At 29.7% G+C, this 21,058-nt stretch overlaps 2 protein-coding genes across 2 annotated transcripts in view; both read right to left on the minus strand.

Annotated features, from left to right (window-relative positions):
* Window positions 1-226: 226 nt before the first annotated feature.
* LOAG_17933 (hypothetical protein) lies at window positions 227-10,006 on the minus strand (the record flags this gene model as incomplete). Its single annotated transcript, XM_020450601.1, has 13 exons — window positions 9,908-10,006; window positions 8,053-8,227; window positions 7,414-7,543; window positions 6,071-6,271; window positions 5,530-5,686; window positions 5,074-5,154; window positions 4,222-4,435; window positions 3,573-3,743; window positions 2,442-2,485; window positions 1,886-2,376; window positions 1,705-1,735; window positions 803-969; window positions 227-460 (listed from the first exon to the last, which is right to left on the minus strand). Exons 2-13 carry the CDS (start codon window positions 8,217-8,219, stop codon window positions 227-229), a joined length of 2,088 nt encoding a protein of 695 aa, XP_020305697.1. The 5' UTR covers window positions 8,220-8,227; window positions 9,908-10,006.
* A 3,232-nt stretch (window positions 10,007-13,238) lies between these two features.
* Window positions 13,239-21,058, minus strand: part of LOAG_17934 (WD repeat-containing protein 3) — an 8,474-nt gene continuing 654 nt past the window's right edge. The window contains exons 2-23 of the mRNA XM_020450602.1: window positions 20,303-20,423; window positions 19,898-19,992; window positions 19,424-19,542; window positions 19,219-19,297; window positions 18,812-18,997; window positions 18,574-18,675; window positions 18,086-18,189; window positions 17,821-17,974; window positions 17,302-17,403; window positions 17,087-17,194; window positions 16,836-16,925; window positions 16,631-16,735; window positions 16,405-16,478; window positions 16,027-16,225; window positions 15,692-15,792; window positions 15,424-15,589; window positions 15,092-15,289; window positions 14,676-14,744; window positions 14,488-14,573; window positions 14,289-14,417; window positions 13,973-14,066; window positions 13,239-13,720 (exon numbers count right to left, since the gene is read on the minus strand). Of these exons, the coding sequence (XP_020305698.1) occupies window positions 13,571-13,720; window positions 13,973-14,066; window positions 14,289-14,417; window positions 14,488-14,573; window positions 14,676-14,744; window positions 15,092-15,289; window positions 15,424-15,589; window positions 15,692-15,792; window positions 16,027-16,225; window positions 16,405-16,478; window positions 16,631-16,735; window positions 16,836-16,925; window positions 17,087-17,194; window positions 17,302-17,403; window positions 17,821-17,974; window positions 18,086-18,189; window positions 18,574-18,675; window positions 18,812-18,997; window positions 19,219-19,297; window positions 19,424-19,542; window positions 19,898-19,992; window positions 20,303-20,423 (2,631 nt within the window). The 3' untranslated portion in view covers window positions 13,239-13,570. The remainder of the gene's footprint in view (window positions 13,721-13,972; window positions 14,067-14,288; window positions 14,418-14,487; window positions 14,574-14,675; window positions 14,745-15,091; window positions 15,290-15,423; window positions 15,590-15,691; window positions 15,793-16,026; window positions 16,226-16,404; window positions 16,479-16,630; window positions 16,736-16,835; window positions 16,926-17,086; window positions 17,195-17,301; window positions 17,404-17,820; window positions 17,975-18,085; window positions 18,190-18,573; window positions 18,676-18,811; window positions 18,998-19,218; window positions 19,298-19,423; window positions 19,543-19,897; window positions 19,993-20,302; window positions 20,424-21,058) is intronic.

Here is a 21,058-nt window from a genome sequence, read left to right on the forward strand (position 1 = left end):
TAATAATAATAATAATAATAATAATAATAATAATAATAATAATAATAATAATAATAATAATAATAATAATAATAATAATAAAATAATAATAACAACAATAATTGTAATGATAATAACAATAATAATCTCCAATAATCCTTTAATAATAATAGTTCCTTTCTTTTAATTCGCAAAATTTGACCACAGAAGCAACCAGCAAGTTTTTTTGTTGGAAAGATTTAAAATATTAAAAAAACCTTACATTACTGAAATATTGCTGAAGTCGAATCCAACATTTGTCGTCCAGGTGCGACGTATCAGCTACAATCAAGCATGCAGTACTTTGTCCAATCCATGGATGCTTGCAGAAAGCTTCATATGACAAATGGAAAATAGTATGAGTATCAGATGGTAACATCGTACTAAGAGTTTCTGAGATACGACTGAATAGATCATCATTGTCACCAGTAAATACCAAAATCTACAAGCGAAAAAGAGCTTAAACAAACATTTGCAATACTGATAGTATCACTGCAAATGCTCACGAAGGTTTCATACTCGGAATTCATGATTTTCTATCTGAAAATTTCCTTTCAGTTTCTGCACAATAATTTATGTAATTATTGAATACATGCATAAATCTCATTTAAAAATATACAAATAATAAAAGAATATAATTAGTAGAATGAAAAGATTTTAAAATTAAATTTTTAAATCTTCTTTAGTCATTACAAAATTCAGGATTCAAGAATTCTCTCAGATAATTAATTATAGGAAAAAACAGCATGTCCATCAACAAAATGATATTAAGAAAAATTTTCACCATTAAAGGTTTCGCAAGAAATTTTCCACTATCTGTTGTGGTGTGCAAATGAGAACCACTGAAAATTCGAAACATTTCTTTATCCAGTAACTTTGATTGTTCTTCCGGAATCCGGAGTAAAGATGAGAGTAAAATCGATGTAGAATCAGGGGAGATTTTGTAAGAGTCTGAAAAAAAAAGAATAGAAATTTATTCAAGAATAATATAATGATAAAGAAAGTACACAGTTTTTGAAATTAAAACCATGAATCAAACGCTGCAAACCGACATTAAACTTCTCGAGAACAAAAGACAGTAGTGCTCATAAAAAGTGATAAGAACAAGTAAAGAAGAAATCAACAAAGGGTGATTAAGGTGAAAGTGATAAGAGAGAAACATCATACCATCTAACTGTAAAATTATTTTAGTTTTAAATTTTAGAACTTAAGAAACAAAACTTTCAATCTTAACCCAAACCATTTGCTTGGAATTCCCTTTTTTTTTCGTTCACTCCATAATTTTCTTTTTACACTAAAGAAAAAAGCAAATGGTGGCAACTTTGAAAATGGTCGATACTTGATCTCATAGCAAACAACTCTTCTTCTTCTCCTTCTCCTCCGCCTCCTCTTCCCCTATCATCTATGATTAAGTTAATAAATCACTTTTATCCAATATTGACAAAGTTGTTTGATTCCAACAAAACAACATAATTTCAGACTTATCACCAGTCATATGATTGAAATTAGTACACATATATTATAGAGGCCTATTAAATGAGCAATAATTTTTCACCATTATTGTGTAACCAATAATAATTTTTTGCTCATCATTCACGAGGAATTATTACCACAAACATATCTTGAAAAATGAGAAAAACAAAATGCATAAGAATGGTAAATTGATATGATGATATTTTCGCTTACCTGTTCTTACTGATATCATTTTACATTCATCCTGAAATTCATGCCATGTTAGAAAAACAAATAAGATCAAATATGAGAGATCTATAACTTGGTATAAGAGAAATGTACAAATTCATTGTTGGTATTTTTCCTTTTGATATCAATAGGGTCAATTTCAATTTAATTGATTTAATCGAATTACCTCAATGATCGAAGTTGATGACTGTGATTTGTTTCCCTCAAAAGTTGTTGAATTTACAATCTTTTTTGAAAATTGCTTATGCTGAGGTTTGTTTATTGATGTAACATTTGCAGTGCTTGAGTCTTGAAATTTCCGAATAACTGACTCTTGATCTGATCGAATTAAAATCTGACTAGGTTCCATCTGAATTTGATATGAGCGACCACTGATCTGACCTGAAGTGATGCGATCCTCGTTCGACTGCAGTTGAATTTGACTCTTTTCATCCTGAATTTGCTCGATTAAAGGATTGTTCATCTCATCTGGAATCGAATAAATGACAATCTGTTTCCCAATATCATATATATTATCATTTGTAAATTTCACAGACAAACTAACGTCATCTTTGCGTACCGAATTGGTATCATCGATGAAAAGTTGACTATTGAATTGTTGCGGAATAATTTCGTCGATGTTTCTGAGAGCGTAGAGTTCGCATGACCATCCATTTTCTGCATTGCTCTTTTTTGGTTATTTGATGAATTCATAGAAGAATATAGAATGTGTTCTTCAACACCAGCAATTCTCGTTTTCTGATCAAATTGTTGAATTTTTGAACGACTGGAAATTAACATCTAATTTAACGAAAATAATCCTAAAATCCATTATTGGTACTATTTGCAGTTTGATCCACTTCATTAGAAAAGCATTCAGGAAAATTTTGATCAAAAGAAAATGCATGCGGACGCGTAAATGTACACATTATAGACACACACGCGCAAAACGCACACACAGACACACACACAGTCAATGTGACATCTGTTTTAGATGATGCCGATAAGTGAGGTAACAGGAAAAAAAAACTTTTAATTAACAAAAAGACAAAAAGATGGACAGTATATTAAAAAAAAGAGAAAATTTCAAAAAGTAAGCTCAAAATAAATTGTTAATTGACGAACACAAAATTTAGAATTTTTTGAAACAAAAAAAATTAGAAAAGTTTTTTTAATCCGCAAATTTTCAAAAAATTTTCATCACAGAGAAAACAAGAAAATTTTTCAAGATAAACATAAGAGTTTTTCAATTTTTTAAATATTTCATGGATTATTCAAAAAAAAAGAGAAAAAGAAAAAAAGAAAAATAGGAACGAAAGAGAAGCGGAAGAAAATTTTGAAAATAAAGTCGACAGGAGTAAGACAGCACGTGAAAGGTAAATTTTCCTCCCACCCTTTTCGATATTATTTTTACACAACAGACAGTTATTATTATTTTCATCTACCCATTATCATTCAATTATTTGCGCAATCTATTTCTATGTCAACATGTCAACATTCAATATGATACGGTTCTACAGTAATATAACCGTAGAAAATCAATAGAAATATATGTAATGTAGGAGAAAAAGAAAAAGAAAAAACGTTGAACCGATTTTTCAACAGATTTCAGACACATTTTCAGACATTTCAATGAAATTTACAAACCTAATCATCATGAACCTATAATCAAAACATACAAATGATTTTGATTTTGTCATAAAATGGATAATAACACTTGTGAAATGTCATCTTTAGCAAGGAATACTATTCCTAAAACCTTTTCAATCTCATTTAAGGAAACATCATCCTCTCTCTCTCACAACTCGACTTAATGATACATGAAATTTTTCATGTAATCTACACAACAAATGAGAAACAACAACATTGATAACCATTTTCTCATCTTATTTTGCTCTTTGAGATATTTGATATAGGTTGGAACAGCATCATTGAGTACTGTTTGAGTTCGTTCAAGTGATACAGAACATTTTCTTGATCGGAATGAATTCGGCTTCTTGATATATCCAAAGCAGTTATTACTGGAAACATCGGCTGGTGATAACCTTAAAATTAATACATTTGAAGGTCAATTCAGATACAATCTTGGTTTTTCAAGTTTATTTTATAAATGACAAGAAAATATTTATACCTTGAAATAAATATTTGAGAGAGAGAGAAAAAAAAACAATGAACTGATTGAAAAATTAGCATAACGATAAATGATGATAAAATGACAACCATTAATATATCCAAAACTACTAATGATTATTTTAAAAATGTCAACAGATTTCGAGTACGAATGACTTTCCTTGCATTATACGGTTTACGTTCTTATTAATTTAAACAACATATGATTAGTTGATGAATCATTGAAATTTCCACCAACCAACTGTAGTCAACGGATCCATAAATTACATGAACATATTTTTGTTTTTGTTTTTGATATTTGATTGGCATATACATCATAACACATCTTATCATCATATCGTACATGATACATCATATTATGCATAATATTCCGCAAAGCATGAAAAAATTTACTGAAAATTAGATGGAGCGGGTAATTCCAGTCGATGATCGTAATGTAACACTGAATCATTGTTAGAAAAGAAGGATAAAGCTGAGGAACCATGAAAATTCCGATAATCATCTTTATCCATAATACAGCTATGTTCTCGTTCATAAAGTAATTCCAATAATGAAAGTGGTTCCAGCGATAAACTGCTACGTGATGAATTTATCCCCCATTCACCACCTAAAAAAATGACTCATTTATCACATAATTTGTTGAAATTTATCCAATATTTGAACATAACTAATTTGTTATGTTATCATTTACGTTATCATCATTACGTGATTTACTAATTGTTCCGTTATCACCTATACTTTTATCATTACGTGATTTATTAATTGTTCCGCTATCACCTATACTTTTATCATTACGTGATTTACTAATTGTTCCGTTATCACCTATATTTTTATCACCACGTGATTTACTAATTGTTCCACTTATACTTGTCATTTATACTTTCATCATTACAAAATGATTTACGAATGATTCATGTCCTTTTCCCGATGTGTATGTAAACCAATTGTTTTGCTACACGACTTATTCAATATATTATTTGTCTAGTAAATGAATATTATTCTTCCTCTCTTTCTAGTCTATATGCGACTATTCCATTCCAACATCGGAAATTCTGATCATTATTGAATTAAATAAAAATTGTGAACAGTAAAATTTGTGGGATTAGCAATAAATCATCAAATTATATTATAAATATCATATAAAAGTGTCACAACAATCTTCTATATTATTAGTTTTTAGTTGAGAAGAAAATAAAAACCTGTCTAATTCCTACTAAATAAATTTTATAAATAAATGAAACTTACAACTAAGAGGAGGTGATATACTCCTTTGTAAACTGTTACTATCATCAGATTGAATGAAAAAACTTTCCGGCAATGTTATCACTGCAAAAATATTATTCATTTTTTTTAAATGCATATTAAAAAAGATTAATTTTTGTTTTAATATTTGCAAAATTTCACTTGTGGAATTATTATTATTATTATTATTATTAATTTGCCATTGGAAAAGGAAACATAACTTTCTCTAAATGTTTTGGCAGAAAAAAAAAATGAAAAAGTTCATCCAATCATTTCATCCATGGAATCATTCATCCATAGAATTACATGCATAAAACATAACCACTATAATTATATTGCAAAAAATTACAATTCAACACATTTTTAACCATCTTTTTAAAATAAACAATACATTCAAACAAAGGTGACAAATATAAATTTAAAAAAAGAAAGAAAAGAAAAACTCTAACTTTCATTAACCTTTCATCATTTTGACAATCGCTTTACCATCAATATCAAACAGTGAATTCTGTGACCATGCAAAAGCAATATCATAAAAATCATATAATGTACATTCATAAAGAATTTCCCACGGACGTCCTCGTCGATGAGCGATTTTATTGCATAAATTACCAATCTAATAATAAAAAGAAAAAAAATATGAAAATTAAAATTTCTAAAATTAACTTCCAATAAAATAAACATTTTACTATCTAAACAAGAACATTATCATCTGCTAAATTTTATCATTTCACATAATTTTAGTAATGATTGTATGAAGATAAACTTCAAGATGAACTTGAACTTACTAACCATCATATGCAAACCGATCAAGGTAATGTTGGAAAAGCTAGCAATACTAGCCTAGGAGCCTAGTTCTCATCCAATGCTAAATATATAAATGTTACTAGAATTGATGATAAATTGAAAGAGAAAATGAGGTATTTTTGCTTGTGTTCGTTTCTTGCAATATTATTCCAGAAGCCTAGTTCTTGTCCAATGTCAAATAGGTAAATGTTACCAGAATTGATGGTAAGTTGGAAGAATGAATGGCTGATTGTTCATCGATGGTATCAAATGAATCAGTAAGCATAATACTATCATCCAATGTTTCATCATATTTATCACATTTCTTATCCAAAAAAGCAATAAAATGAACACGTGGAATAGAACCATGAATTGGCGGCGTAAATATATTCCAATCCATAATATCCAATTGTGGCTTAAAATAACAGAAAAAGAATAGAACCAAAAATTAAAGATTTGAAAGAAATTTTGAAAATTCGAAAATCAATATTCAATATTTTTTTGAAAATTTTCAAAATAATAAAATGAAAATTTTCAAATTTTAAAGAATGTTTTGTTATCAAATTTACATCGAATATCTTCTTTTTTTTTTGAAAATTTTGATATAAATTTAAAATTTTGAATAATATTCCACAATTATATTGGATGTTGTGAAAGTTTTATTCTTGAAAATTAGCATAGGTAATTAATTTTTATAAAGATTATTATTGATTGATGGAAGATATATTCTTTGGTACAAATTATAAGAAGATCAGAAAATATCGTGAGTACAATCGATCAACAGGCTATTCCTCATTATTTTTGCTAACAAGAAAAGTTTGGTGGAATATGTGTAGTGTAATGGGTTGAGTTAAACCGTAGCGTATCGAGTGGAGTTTAATGAATGACCGACCGTCTTCTTCGACCAATGACCATTCATTCTTTATAGAGTGGAAGTTGGTTTACAATAATGCAACATTCGCACATATAAGACTGTATCAGAGGATGAGAAAATTGGATAAATGATTGGTTAAATTAAATCATCGAAACATTTATATTAGTATTATTATTACTTTTGTTTGTATGCAATGAATCATTCATCTAACAAATATTCAAAATTAAACAACCTCTGTAGTACAAAATCCCATTTTAATGAAAATGAATTCTACTTAATTTGAGATATTTCTATAATATACAAATATTTGATTATGCCGACATACTTCTATACTGTAAAAATATTCCGGTTTTCCCGACATTGAATGATTTTACCGATCAGCCATAATTTTTTCCCGATACGAGAAAAAGATTCTCGTAGCTCTACTAATCAAGATTAGGGGAATACATCATGGAGTCTACTTATACCATTCTTTCTAAAAAGTTGTATACAAAATGATCAGATAACTGTCCTTAACAATCTTCGCTTATCAAAATTTCTGAATCTAAACTTCAATTCGATTCTAACTCTATTTTAAATCTAATTTTTATAATCCCACACATAGAATTACTCTTTGAGAAAGCACTCATATAATTTCACTTTTTAATGAGATGAAAAAAAAAAAACTTTGTAAAACAGCTTACAGCATCTAACTGAACAACAAATTCCATTTCCTCGGTACGATAAATTGGTCTTGCAATCAGTTCACCTGGAAGGCACGGTTCACTGCTCGTCTTTCGTAATATGTTCGAAGTACCCGTTAATTTTTCATAACTGAATTGTTTAAATAAGTTAATTAAGTTTATAACATAAAGATTTAATTGAAATATATTAGTTCATCCATAGCTACAAATATTTTTCCCCTTTCAAAACTTCAAAGTTGACTCAATGAGATTTTTGGGCACTTATATGCAACAGAGGAAGTTAATCAAGGAAATAAATGGATGAGAAATCCAAAAAAAAAAGTAATTTCAAAAAGTACATAAGTAAACGGTAAGTTAATAATATGTAGCTTGGTTAATATATCAAGTAAATAAATTTTAAAAGAGATTTCAAAAGAAAAGGTATATAAAGTAAAACTAAATAACTATGTAAAAGAGGAGCAAACAAAGGAAAATAAGAGTTATAAAGATAAATATTCAAAAAGTACTTAAGAAATTTAATAAATAAGTAAATAAATGAATAACAAGCAAAATAAGCATTTAAATGAATTAAAATATCAAAAATCAACTATGAATTAACATACAACCTTATATAAAACAATGAAAATATGACAAACTTACTTCTCTTTATTTCTTGAAAAGCAAGAAAAACAAGGAATTTGTCGACATAAAAGTATCGAATTATGCGAAAGATTCCAAATGAAGTATTCCGATAATACTGATACTAGCCGTTGACGTCGTGCAAATTTCACAGCAGATAACACAAGTGACCATACGAAAAATATCATTAGTTATCCTGAAAATAGTATTAGAAATTTCAAAACTACAGTAATTATTGAAATTATTTTTTTAGAAGTGTACAAAAAAAAAATAATAAAATTAAATCTAAAAAAAAGAATCAGAGCATCAAAAAAAAAAAAGAAACAACAAAACTTTATTGCTATTTGAAAAATTACGCAAAAAAATATTACCGATATTAAAGAATAAAAATAAAAAATTAAAACTTCCACAGTATTTTTCATAATATGAAATTAGCACACTCACAATATCCTGAATAACATGCATATACCTTTAGTGAATATATTGTAATGACTAGTCATTTTATCATATAAATTCAAACAGATACTTAAAAAAAGAAATACGCATTTCATCAACAAAATTGTCAATGCACTCTCATGCTATACTTAACACATATCTAATAACCAATGCTGTAATATATAAAAGTATTTTGGGAGAAAAAAAACAAACACTTTATATAAAGCATATATCTTAAATAAATAGAAAAGATTAAAAAGTTAATTAATTAAACAACAGATGCAAATATTTGATGGGAATGAATATGATGAAGAATGAAAAAAGGGTTGGTTAATTATTATTATTTGAAAAATCACGCAAATATCTCTATTTTACAGATGTCTCCTTATCATTGCATTCATGATCGTATTGCAATTTTCTTGTTGACAATAAAAAAATTCCTAATTATTAAAATTTAAAATATGGAAAATTTGTTACAATGAATTCTCAGGAAATTTCTTAACATCAAATTACAATTTTGCTATTGAAACCAAAAATAACGAAGCTATTTACTAGAAGCAACAAAAAAAAAAGATCATCAAGAGTTCAAACATGATCGATTAATATGTAACAACATCTCGTTTACATATTCGGACATAAACCATGTTTTGACTTTTGAATAATAAAGGTTTGACGTGTTTAATATATTAAATAAGTCTATTTCCTATATGGATATTATTTTTCCAAAATGACTATTCAAAACATTCCAAAAATAATCCAAACAATTCGAAAAGAAACCTGAAGTACAGATTAAAAAAGGTAGATAAAGCAGATAACTTCATTTTGTTGAATACATAAATTGTAAACACTTACAGCTAATGAACAAACAACTCCAGAAGCGAATACCCCGCCGTTCCTATGGCAACATCATTTTATAAACTTATTATTATTTACTTTAAGGTGTCGTTTTTTTTACTAAAAATTGCTGCAATGGTAACTTTCATTTTAACTTTACACTAGGAAAGGTCAGACGACGGATGCAATGAATTCTACAGAGTTCACATGGAATTATAACTTTGTTTTTTTTAAATCTACTTATTTAGTGTCAATCATTTATCCAAATAATTACTTAAAGTTCAAAAACTAAAAGTTCAGTTATCCCTCATTTCATTATGTGAACAGTTCACTGCTTCAGTATCATGCGACTTAATCATCTTCACGTATCTCACATTATTCATAACTGATCACGAAATCATCTTCACGTACCTTACACTATTCATAACTGATCACGAAATCATCTTCACGTACTTTACACCATTAATAACTGATCACAAAATCATTTTCACGTACCTTACAATATTCATAACTGACCACGAAATTATCTTCACGTACCTATGTTATTGATAACTGATCACAAATGAATAGCATGCATGCATTTAGAATAAATGAATTAATGTCTTACTTTTTCTGTATAATTTCACTTCAACAAGGATCCGCAATTGTCACACTTATCATTGATCATTGCTTTTTCCGTTTCGATCACCAAAGATCACGTCTGAAATGGATATAAATTGGTAAATGGTATTAACTCGGTAGGTTAAAAATGAATGACATTGAAACGAAGACATTTGTCTTTGCCAATCTTCGTTTTGTCCATTTTTTCATTTTCGCCCGAAAGTCTCTACGGTAGAGAAAAAAAAAGTTCCTAAATTCGATTTTAATTAACTGACACTTTAAAAATCATAAATTAGCATTTTTTTTCGTAAAACCTCATCGATATTGAAAGTTAAAATAAGTTGATTAACAGGTTAATCCTTAATGTGTATGTAAATTTAATGACAAATTTACGTTTTCGTTTTTAGAAACAGTATTCACTTATCAATTTAATCATTAGTTTCACATGATATACAATATGGAATGACATGATAAAGTGATAAATATTTCTACCTTACACAATGTAACCTCCTAATAAGGTGATAAATATTTCTATCTTACACAATTTAACCTCCTCATTAGCGTATCAGTGGAAACTTTATAACCTGAATACTTTGTAACTTTTATTTGCAACCGGAATTTCAAAACCTGAATAACTTTCTTTTTTTTTTATAACCGAAATTTTATAACTTGATCATAATCTAAATTCCCTTGTGAATGGTATTATCCATGGAATTACATCGTTGAAGAAAATTTTGAAGAGAATGATGAAGTGAATTTGTTGCAAGGAATTTGAGGATGAAAAATTTAATTTATGTTACTTGACAACTATGAACGTTACAAGTATTTGTTTTTCTTTTTTTTTGTTAAAAAAATTCTTTACGAAAGAGAGGTAAGGGAACGGAAGATTCAAATTTAGTAATCAATTTAGTAATAAAAGTATTCAAATTTAGTAATCTGAAATTTAGTAATCAAAGAAAAGTTGAAAATCATAACAAAATTCAGATTTTATAGCCTAAATTTCTAACAGGAAGTATTTTCCGGAGGTAGTAAATTTATTATTTTTAATCCAATCCCATTTAAAATTGGAAAAATATTTTGCGGAAGAAAGCAAAGAAAAAGGAAAATTCCAATACCTGAAATTCCTTTATTAAAACAAAGTTGAAAATCATCACAAAACTAATGGGTGATTTTCGGGTGGTAGTAAATTTATTATTAATTGATAGTTTCGAAATATCAGATAGCAATGACTATTGATGGAAAAAAATTTTTTATCCCTGAATTAAGTTAATATCACATGAAAATATTAATTTGATCCAATATATTCATAAAATTTTTGATTAATGTTAACAAATAAATGGATGTTTCTAACTTGGAAAGACATCGAGAAAAAAAATTGGAATCAAGTCTTTTTTTTTCTTTTTAAAGAGTCTAGGCTTTTTTTTTGCAAGCCTATTCGGAAAGAAGACAGAAAAAGAGAGGGAAAAAGAAAGGAAGCAAAAATAAGAAAGGGGGCTTTAAAATTTGATCAATATTTCAATTTTCCTTTTTTTCTTCCAAAAGAAGAAAATGATCTCTAACCATTGAAAAAAGAAAAAAGAAAAAAAAAAAACTGAACGAAGAATGTGTAAGAAATATGAAAAAGAATTTTAAAAAAGTAAAAAACAAATAAATTTTAGATGAAATTTTACCAACTTTCCAGATTAAAGAAAAAAAAATTATTAAATTCAAAAAATCTAAAATTATCCAAACCTAAATTCCATTGAACAACAATTATCAATTATTGTAATTCGATTAAAAAATTATCAATTATTGTAGTTCGATTAAAAAATTTCATAAGTGAAATAAATTTAATTATTCATAAATTTCATAATATGCTTATATTATGCAAATTCTTTTTTTTTTTCTTTGCAAAATAATTTATATGTAAGATAATAACAATGAATAAAATTAGCAATAATTCAAGCGAACATCAATCATTAATTTCTGTAAGTCAAAAGAAAAAAAAAAATTGTAAAAATTTCTTTTGACAATTAATTTTTTGATTTTTATTTTTTTCATTTTTTTTAAAAATAAAATACGTAACAAATAAAACAAGAATTTTAGAAATTATTCACTATTTCTTTACTTTTTTGAAAATTATTTACTAATTACTAATTGATTGATTTTATGATACTTTTCCAAATTACTACCGTTTTTTTTTCCTTTTTTTTTTTGTAGTTGAAGTAAAATCTCTTTTTCTTTTCTCCCTTTTTATTTATTTTATTTTCATTTTAAATGCAAACTTTTTTTTTCTTCAATCTTATGAAAGTAATCGTTCATTTCCCCAATGATTAAAAATTTATCGCTCTATAAAATTAACTTTTTTTTCCCCTCCCCTGAAACTCCACTTTATTCCTTCTTTTCTTACATTTCTCATCTAATCAACAGATTCAATTTATCTATCTCTTATAATTTTTGTTTCAAATATGTTTCTAAAGTTAATTAGTCTTAAAATAGATCATTGATCTTTCCTTTTTTTTTTTCGTTAATACATGCTATTCTTAGGTTGAACATATGTAACGACAAAACGATAAAGTAATATAAGCGTTAAATGATGTGAGATAAAGGAAATGTAATATGAATGTGTAGAAGAAAATGAAAATCTTGCATACATCATAATTTAATGTGAAAGAAAAAGAAAATTTAAAGTTAATTACTTTATCAAGAGATTAATTAACAAAGGATTCGTCGAAGTTATAATTAGCATAAGTAAGCTAAAATTAAATAATATGACCAAAGTCTCTCACAATTTATCTAATCCCCGTTTTTTTTTTGTGACAGGGAAAAATTATAACTAGCAAAATGGTGCTTAAAATTACAAGATGCACCTGTAAAGCAGAAATCATATAATATTAAAATTACTATTTCTGAGAAAGAGCAAAGGAAAGAATACAAATTCAAAAGGAAATTATACCAAAATTTAATTACTCGAAACTTTATGCAAAACTAACCTTTCCATAGTCTTTGTTCTATGCTATGCAATCTTGTTTTGGATGTACCAATGATGAAATTTCAATTTAATTCCAAAGAAACAATAAACATTTTATGATTTGGAATCATTACGTTTTATTTAAGTGCTCCCATTATCTGATGCCACTTTCCCTACAATTCTTTTACATTTTTGTTGATGATGAATTATCAGAGAACATGAAAAAAATACGTGAAACATTAAACGTGCGAAAAACTGACCTATGTTAAATAACTAGAATGGAATTTTTTGTGTGCAAGAAATTCAAGTTTTATTGGTTTATGAAACCATTGTTGATTTTTCGATGATTTCAATATAATGTATTTTACTACACAATACAACTTAATAACTTGAGCAACATAAAAAGCGAAGAATTAATAATTTGAATGATATAAAAAAACAAAAAACCTGATAACTCAAACAATGGTAAAAGCAAAAGCAACAAAAAGATCAACAATAAAATTCCATGAAAAAGAGAATTCTAGAAAATCCAACACAAATGACTTTTTGACTGCTTCTCAAAATAGCAATCAACAATTTCTATATTTTCCATTATACAAACAGCAGAAAGGATGTGATTTCTTGATATTACTCCGACTTCCACTCGACAAGAACGTATAATCAAGATCAAAAGTTGAATGTGACAGCACACAACCATCTGCTTTAGATAATAATATATTCTTAACTAAAAACCTTCATTAAGGTCTTCCTTGATTTCTTTTTCGTTTTCTTCCCTAATTCTGAAAAATCGGCAAATAGCTTCACTTCCGATTGTTCTTCCACTTCTTTTTGGAAAAGTCTCAAAGCCGCCAGATTGAAACCACATATATCCTAGAAATTGATGATTTTGATCAAATAAATTTTTAACGAATCGATGGTCGTTTTCAGTCAGTCATAATTATCACGTCGATCACTTCCTCATAAACACGATTACGAAAATTTATGATCGCATAGTTGAGGATGGATAAAAAAGAAATAGCACAAAAGTTTCACCGCTTTGATGTCATTATACAGCTCTTAAATATATCACATGAATATATACCTCAATGTATGCCTTTAAAATTACCAAAGAGTAAAATTAACCCGTAAATCATCCAATCCACGCGGAACCTCCCGACATAAATCATCGAACAGCGTTATGAAATCAGTCTGTGTTATGAGATGACTGTGATGAATTCTGGAAAATGAAAAAAAGGAGATAGAACTTTGGAGAAACTCAAAAATAAACGCGTTAAGCATTTTAAGAAATAATTAACTGATAACTTCGCAATTTTAAACAATTTAAATTCCAAACTCAGAAAACTGAATAATTGCGACATCCTGATATTTATTTCTATATGTAGAATGGTAAATTAAAACAAACAAAAAAAAAGTCTGACAGGCAAATTGGAAATCTCACTTCACAATGAAAAGTAGAACACGTGATGCCAGTTCTGCTTTATAACGTTTTCCAATGCAAACACCTAATGCCTTGATAATATCCGGAACAAAACCGAACGGAACCATTAATAAGCTTTTTTCCAAATGACTAAAAAGCAAATAAGGAAAAAAATCCCCAACAGTTTGGAAATAAAGAAACCGGGAAAAATTAAACCAACCTGGATGGTACTCGTTGAATCACATCAAGTATAAAGTGGTCAAGCGATACGCTTTGAAAATATAGTACCAACGGATGCTTTTCATGCTGCAAAAATAACAAAGCTGTAAAAGAAAACTAATAAATCCTTTCCAAAAATATACGAAAGGTGACTAGATATCAGGTACAAATTACTGGTACGAAAGTCACCTTTGGGTCATCCAACATAGCTGCCCTCTCATTTCGCGCAATCTCTAACGCTTCAATAATATCTTCAGCCTAAAAACATTCAATTTAACGAAAAGAAGTGCTGATCGAACATAAGGTACTCCTCCTCTCAGGTGAAAAAAAGGATTTGTTCATATTAAATTAAACATAAATATTTTACGCAATGGAAAAAAGCTACTAATTACGTTTGGCATACAGCAAAGCAAATCCTCGAAAATTTTACACATACTATGAATAGAATATCACATGTTGCCGAACTAAGACTAAATGATTTATGGAGTGGTCGCAATAAACAATGAGTTAGAACAACTTGAAGGATCGATTTAGATCCGTCTTCATGAAGCTTATGTATAAATGTCATTCTTTTCTTTTAACCATGACAATTAAACGGAATTGACCGATTTAATGCTTGAAATGCTTTTCTGAACAGCTATTTCGGCTTCATTAGTTTTTTCTTCACCAGGCACAACATCATCTAGTTGGATCAGACGCTTTTCGTATTCCTTTTCTCGCTCCATTGCTTCTTCTTCTTGCAGAACAATGATTTCTTCTGTCAGTTCCCATAAACGGATTGATTTGTCATGTGAGGAAGAAATCTATGGTAGAAAAATTCAGAATTCAAAATTTAAATTTCACATTATTATCTTTAAAACGAGATTTTCAAAAGATTCGTTAAATCGAAATTTAGATTTGTAATTTTGATTTTCCCTGATTACGACTAAGAACTTACAACACATTTTCCATTACTGCTTTGTGCAAGAGCTCGAATTTCGGCTGAGTGTAAATTTAAGACCTGAATCCGCTCAAACTTCACTGCATCCCACTGCTTAATCAAACCGTCTTTACCGGCAGACCACAGCAAATGTTCCTCTGGTGAAAACAAAACGCAAGTCACGCTGGAAACCATTACAGGTAACACCAATTAGTTTACGCATTCAGGTGCGAGGTTAAATTTTAGAAAAAAACCGGAAAGAAACCAATGACCAAAGCAAAATTACATGTCATCGTGCGCATGAAAAGACTTGTGACAATCCCCAAAGTCTAGTCCCCATATCTTGACGCTTTTATCGGCTGATCCAGTAGCAACTAATTTATTATCCTAAAAAGGATGAATTTATAATGTTAACGTTCAAGAACTCGCTTAAATACAAGACAATTAATGCGACTACAAAATAATGAAAAAACTGAGAAAAGTTGAAAAACTAAAATGAATACTTTACTGCAGCGTAGTTCTCAGAAAAATAGTACGAATGTTTTGAACGCAGAACTTACAAATATATAAAAAATTCTCGTTTACTAGTCTTGAAGTTTAAATTTCGATGAAGAAACATACATGTGAAATATGAATGGCTGTCACAGGGAGTGAATGTCCATAAAGTGAAACGAAAAATTTAAGAGTATCCACGAAATAAACGCAAGCCGTGTTGTCCAGAAGCCCCACAGCAAGAAAACGCGAATCATTACTAGCAGCAACACACAACGCTTCATCTGGTACTTGAAGCACCCGAAATGGCCTCATTGATAGGCGCTTTCTGAAGATTTTATTCACAGTATTTTGATGAAATTCAGAGTGTCACGTAGTAATATCCTCTTACGATGATTGCAGAAAGTACAATATCTAAATATGATCCACACTCCAATTATTCATTTGTAGGATTTGTATATTTCCCTCTAAAACATGATAATAATAACACCCCAAAAAATACCATACCTCGTCCCTTCACTCACTAATTCGTAGTTCCAAAATCGAACCGTCTTATCATTACCACAGGAGATAAAACCCTTCTGAAATTGGAATAAATTTCGAAAATATACAAAAAGTACCATAATTTAATTTCTGATTTTTCTTACGTTTAAATAAAGAAAACAATTTAATTTTCTTTACGTTTAAGTGAGCTTCAGAACTTTAAAATTATAAATCAGTCGAAATTTTGTACCTTATCAGGTGTTGGAATGAGCTGCCAAATAGCCCCATCATGAACTTTCTTAACCATTTCGAGCATTTCATTTGTTGCCAGTTCAAACAGAAATATGCTGCCCTCCTTAAGATAATTGGGAAATTGAACGTATGAACAAGATTTTGTGCAAAAACGAACAACAAAAACCACACGATTTCAAGTTATCAAACGTAAATTAACTTACCTTTGTCGCTAAAATAATATGTTTATCGCCTGTAACAAACAGTGACGCAGTGATGTCTGCCATTTGTTCATCTTCTAACGTGTGCGAAATCTGCAAAATAACGAACCGATCCAAGTTTAAATTTAAAATTAAAAGTACATTTAGTTCCGTCAAATCTGCACAGTATCTCGAAAAATTTAAAATTCAAGTTGTTGCAAAAAAATTAAATTTGTTTAGGAGTTTCGAAAACCAAGAAAAATAAACGTTCGCACCTTGAGACTATGCAAATTCCATACGATAGCAGATTCTGCACTTCCTGACACAAAACCGAACCCATTTTCTGCAACCGCTAAACATCGAACATCTGTGCGATGACCTAACTAAAATGTGGAAATAAATTACTGCCGTAAAAAAAAGTGGAATTAAAATCTTGAAAGTTATCAGAAAACGAAGTCACGATCTGCTAGTGATTGTAGGTACTGCTAACCCGATTTAAGTCAGCCAAATCAGTAAATTGCACTTCATTTGATTTGAAATCGACCAAGACTGCTTCAGAGAAAACTGTATTCGCTGCGTAGAGCACATAAAACTAAATCGAAAGAATCAAATCTAGTTTTATACAATATTTGTCTTAACATCACAGAATAGTAAACAACCATTTGACTCAAATTTGAATGCGATAATATGCGAGTGGTTAAGAGAGCGGGTTGAAACTGAAGCAAAAGATATCCAAGAAAGAAAACATGACATAGCCACGTAAAGTGGCAGTAGCAACAGCGTCGGCATCGGATTGAAGGCCGATAGGAAATCTTATCACTTCATCGTTTCTTTTTTTAAAACTATATACTGCTTGAAGTAATCCAGCAACAGGCTTTTTCTTACCGAAAACTGAAGTCACACGGATATAATTTGAAGCCTTTATTTTCATGAACTTATTTAGGCACAAATACTTGTTAATGCAACAGCAGATAAATAAGCACTTCCCAATAACAAAAGCATAACGAACCTGATATTGACGTACTTCATCTCCACACTGTTTCACACCTGAGCTGAAATCAACCCACTTCACTTTCCCACTGGGTTTGTACTCACCTATCCGTGAGATCAAAATGGTGACATCTTTTGCGATATCTGTTTCCGAAATCGTTTCCGCGTCACCACTGCAACTGCTAATCAATAGTTTGCCATCTTCACTGATACAAATTTCTTACCGTTACTAATAACAATATAATACAAAAGAAAAAAAATCTGAAAATGTCAGGTAGAAATACCTTTCAGTTGACTTTTTACGAGCCTTCCGAAGTTTCTTCATAAGTCGCTTTTGTGATTCATTATCATCATATATCCGGAAGATATCAACACAATGTGACGAACCCTGAACAATTCCTCGCTCAATTTGTTTATGAAATATCAAAAAAATTTAAAATTCCAGTTTTTAAAAATACTATTACTGAAAATTCAAAATCGAACAAAAGACAGCAATCTTCCCATAGGCAAATAAATTATTTGCAATGGATACAAATTGCGAGAAAAATAAACTGTAACATACTTTTCTAACCACAGCAATTTTCAATCTTTTTCAAGCCATAACTACGGACAAAAATTTCTGTCTCACCCATTTCTTTGAATAGCAAGAAAAGACCAGAAAAAAAAAAAGAAAAATGTCACAGATTACACCTTTCTCCCATTGAAATTACTCCAATTTAACAAAGGATTAGTATAAGAACTTCAGCAGAAAAAGTCGATTGCACAAACTTACCACACATGCAATAAGTTTCTCATCTCGGCTAACAGCAAGTTGAAGAGCGCGTCCTTTAGAGCGTCTCAAAATCTGTCCCTTTTTCACACAACGCACAATTTTCTGAAAGAACAAAACCATAGAAAATTTTTTACAAACTTGAAAATCTCCGAGAATTTTCAAAAGAAATCAAAGTACTTGCCATTAGTATTATTTCCTCATTGGAAATTTTCCCACTTTAAACCTTAAAAATACTCACATTTGCCTGCGTATCCTCACTAAATTCAACAGAGTTTTCACCGGCTTTTGATTTTTTCGTCGAGTTACCGTCTTCATCATCCACCTCCTCTTTTTCAAGCCAGTGAAGTTCAAAGACTCGTAGTTCCAACTCTGCGGATCCAAGCAGTAAGAAACTATCATTTTTGAGCAGTGAAAACGTATAAACCTTCAAACACAAAAGAGTAAAGCAAGTAGAAATTAACAAAAATTATTATTCCCTTACTGAAAGAAAGAAAACGATATGGTGCATGTTCGTCATTTCATCCAATTCGTTAGTTTCAGTTCTTTATTAGCCCATTTTCGGCTTCTCTTTCAAACTTAATATTGTTAGAACGAGAAAAAGAAAATAATCGAAACAAATATTAAGTCTAAAACTAAAATTGGTACCTCAGAATGGCTATCTGTGATGGTGAAAAAACAACTTTTCGTATCTAAACTCCAGAACTTCACATACGTATCTTTCGAGCTAAAAAAAACACAATATTAAAAAAAAAATACAACAACAGGTGCGCTACACAAAATCCTAACACTTACTCTTGAATGTTTTAGAAAATAATGCTCTGCAGTGTGGGATAAAAAGACGACAAAATACCTGCTAATAAGAAACCGTCCATTTAATGTAAACTGTAATTGTGTAACCGAATTTTTGTGCCCATTTAAACGGAATAAACCAGATTCATTTACGACATCCCAAATTACCACCGCGGAATCCTGTAATTACAAGACAGTGAAGTGAATAAATAATATAAGTTAATCTGAAAAATCCCTAAAATGCCCTTTCTAAAGCCGTCCGAGTTACAAATATGAAATCACAGGCATTCCAAAAAGCTAAAGACCGAAACATAGTGAGTGGAAATCTGGACTTGAATTTCAGAATTTAAGCTAAAACTCATGTTTTCTGTTATTAGGAAAAAATTTTAATCCAGCAACTACGGGGAACAAATTATATCAAACGACCAATGGCTGTAATTACATGCATGTATAACTACAGGAACAGAATTATAATGGTGTAAGGATTTTCATCACTCGTATGGAATTTCAGGAAACTTAAAAATCCAGAAAATACCTTTCCACCAGTTGCCAGTGTCATACCATCTTTAGTAAATGCAATGCAATTCACACCTGTTCTGTGTCCAGCAAATGTGACATACAATGATCGATCTAAATTTTGGAAAGGAATTCAAATTTATTTGACATGATTTTTCTGAAGAGATATTTCTCAACTAGTGCTAAATACTTACAAATGCGATTTCTTATTACTCCATAAAATGGAGAAATTTTCCGGTCACATGAGAATACTCTTTCGAACAGCCTAATGCCCTATTGAATTCATAGGAGTATTTGGAGAAGAGAAGCATAACAAAGATATTTACGGAATAGACGCTAATCTTATTCAAGGAGACTAAAAACCTGAATAAATCCTTTTCATGGTTAAAATATTAGTACTACATCAAAATAAATGATTTCAAACCATCGCTTTTCCGATCGTACAACCGAACTGTTCCATCCACATATCCAACAGCAAGGAATCGTCGATTCCCACTGAATTTAATAGTTGAAACACACTTATCTGACCCTCTGACCTCATCAACCTGAAAGTCGGAATTCCTGGACCAGTCTTTTATAAGCTCTAAATCAAATATTCAAATGGCCAAAAAAGTTTAAAACCTGTGTTCAAAGTTTCACACTCAAACAATTAAAAAAGTCCCAACCTTTTTTTCTTACTTCAAATAGTAAACGGGCGCTACCTGGAAGAGGAAACTAGCCAACTTGACGGTTCCTGAACTGTTCTAATTTTCTCCAGTTTTGTGAAGCACAGTCTATATAAACTATTTATATCTACAAAATTTTAAACCTATATAGAAGAAATTTTTGGCTAAGAAGAAATAATTTAAAGCTCAATTATTTGCATTAATTTTCCATAGTGCCATTTCATAAATGTGCACAGTTTACTCGAATTCTGATGCAGTTTTAGAAAACCTCGACTTATTTATCAAAACTAATTCTGATAGTAAGGTTAATAAGGGCAAGACTAACCTTTTCGCCCAATTTCATGTTATAAAAGTGAACATTTTCACATGCTGACACAGCACAAATATTATCAGTAATAGCGGCAACAGTCCCACTGCTGGATGCTACCACGTTACAGGTACCGTCGTGTTTATATCGCAAATACTGCTTGGTGAGTCCCATTCCTGCAAATCATTTAATCGATTATATGGTTGAT

The sequence above is a fragment of the Loa loa genome, assembly GCF_000183805.2.
Source record: "Loa loa unplaced genomic scaffold supercont3.156, whole genome shotgun sequence".
In the NCBI taxonomy this organism is placed as follows: Eukaryota; Metazoa; Nematoda; class Chromadorea; order Rhabditida; family Onchocercidae; genus Loa; species Loa loa.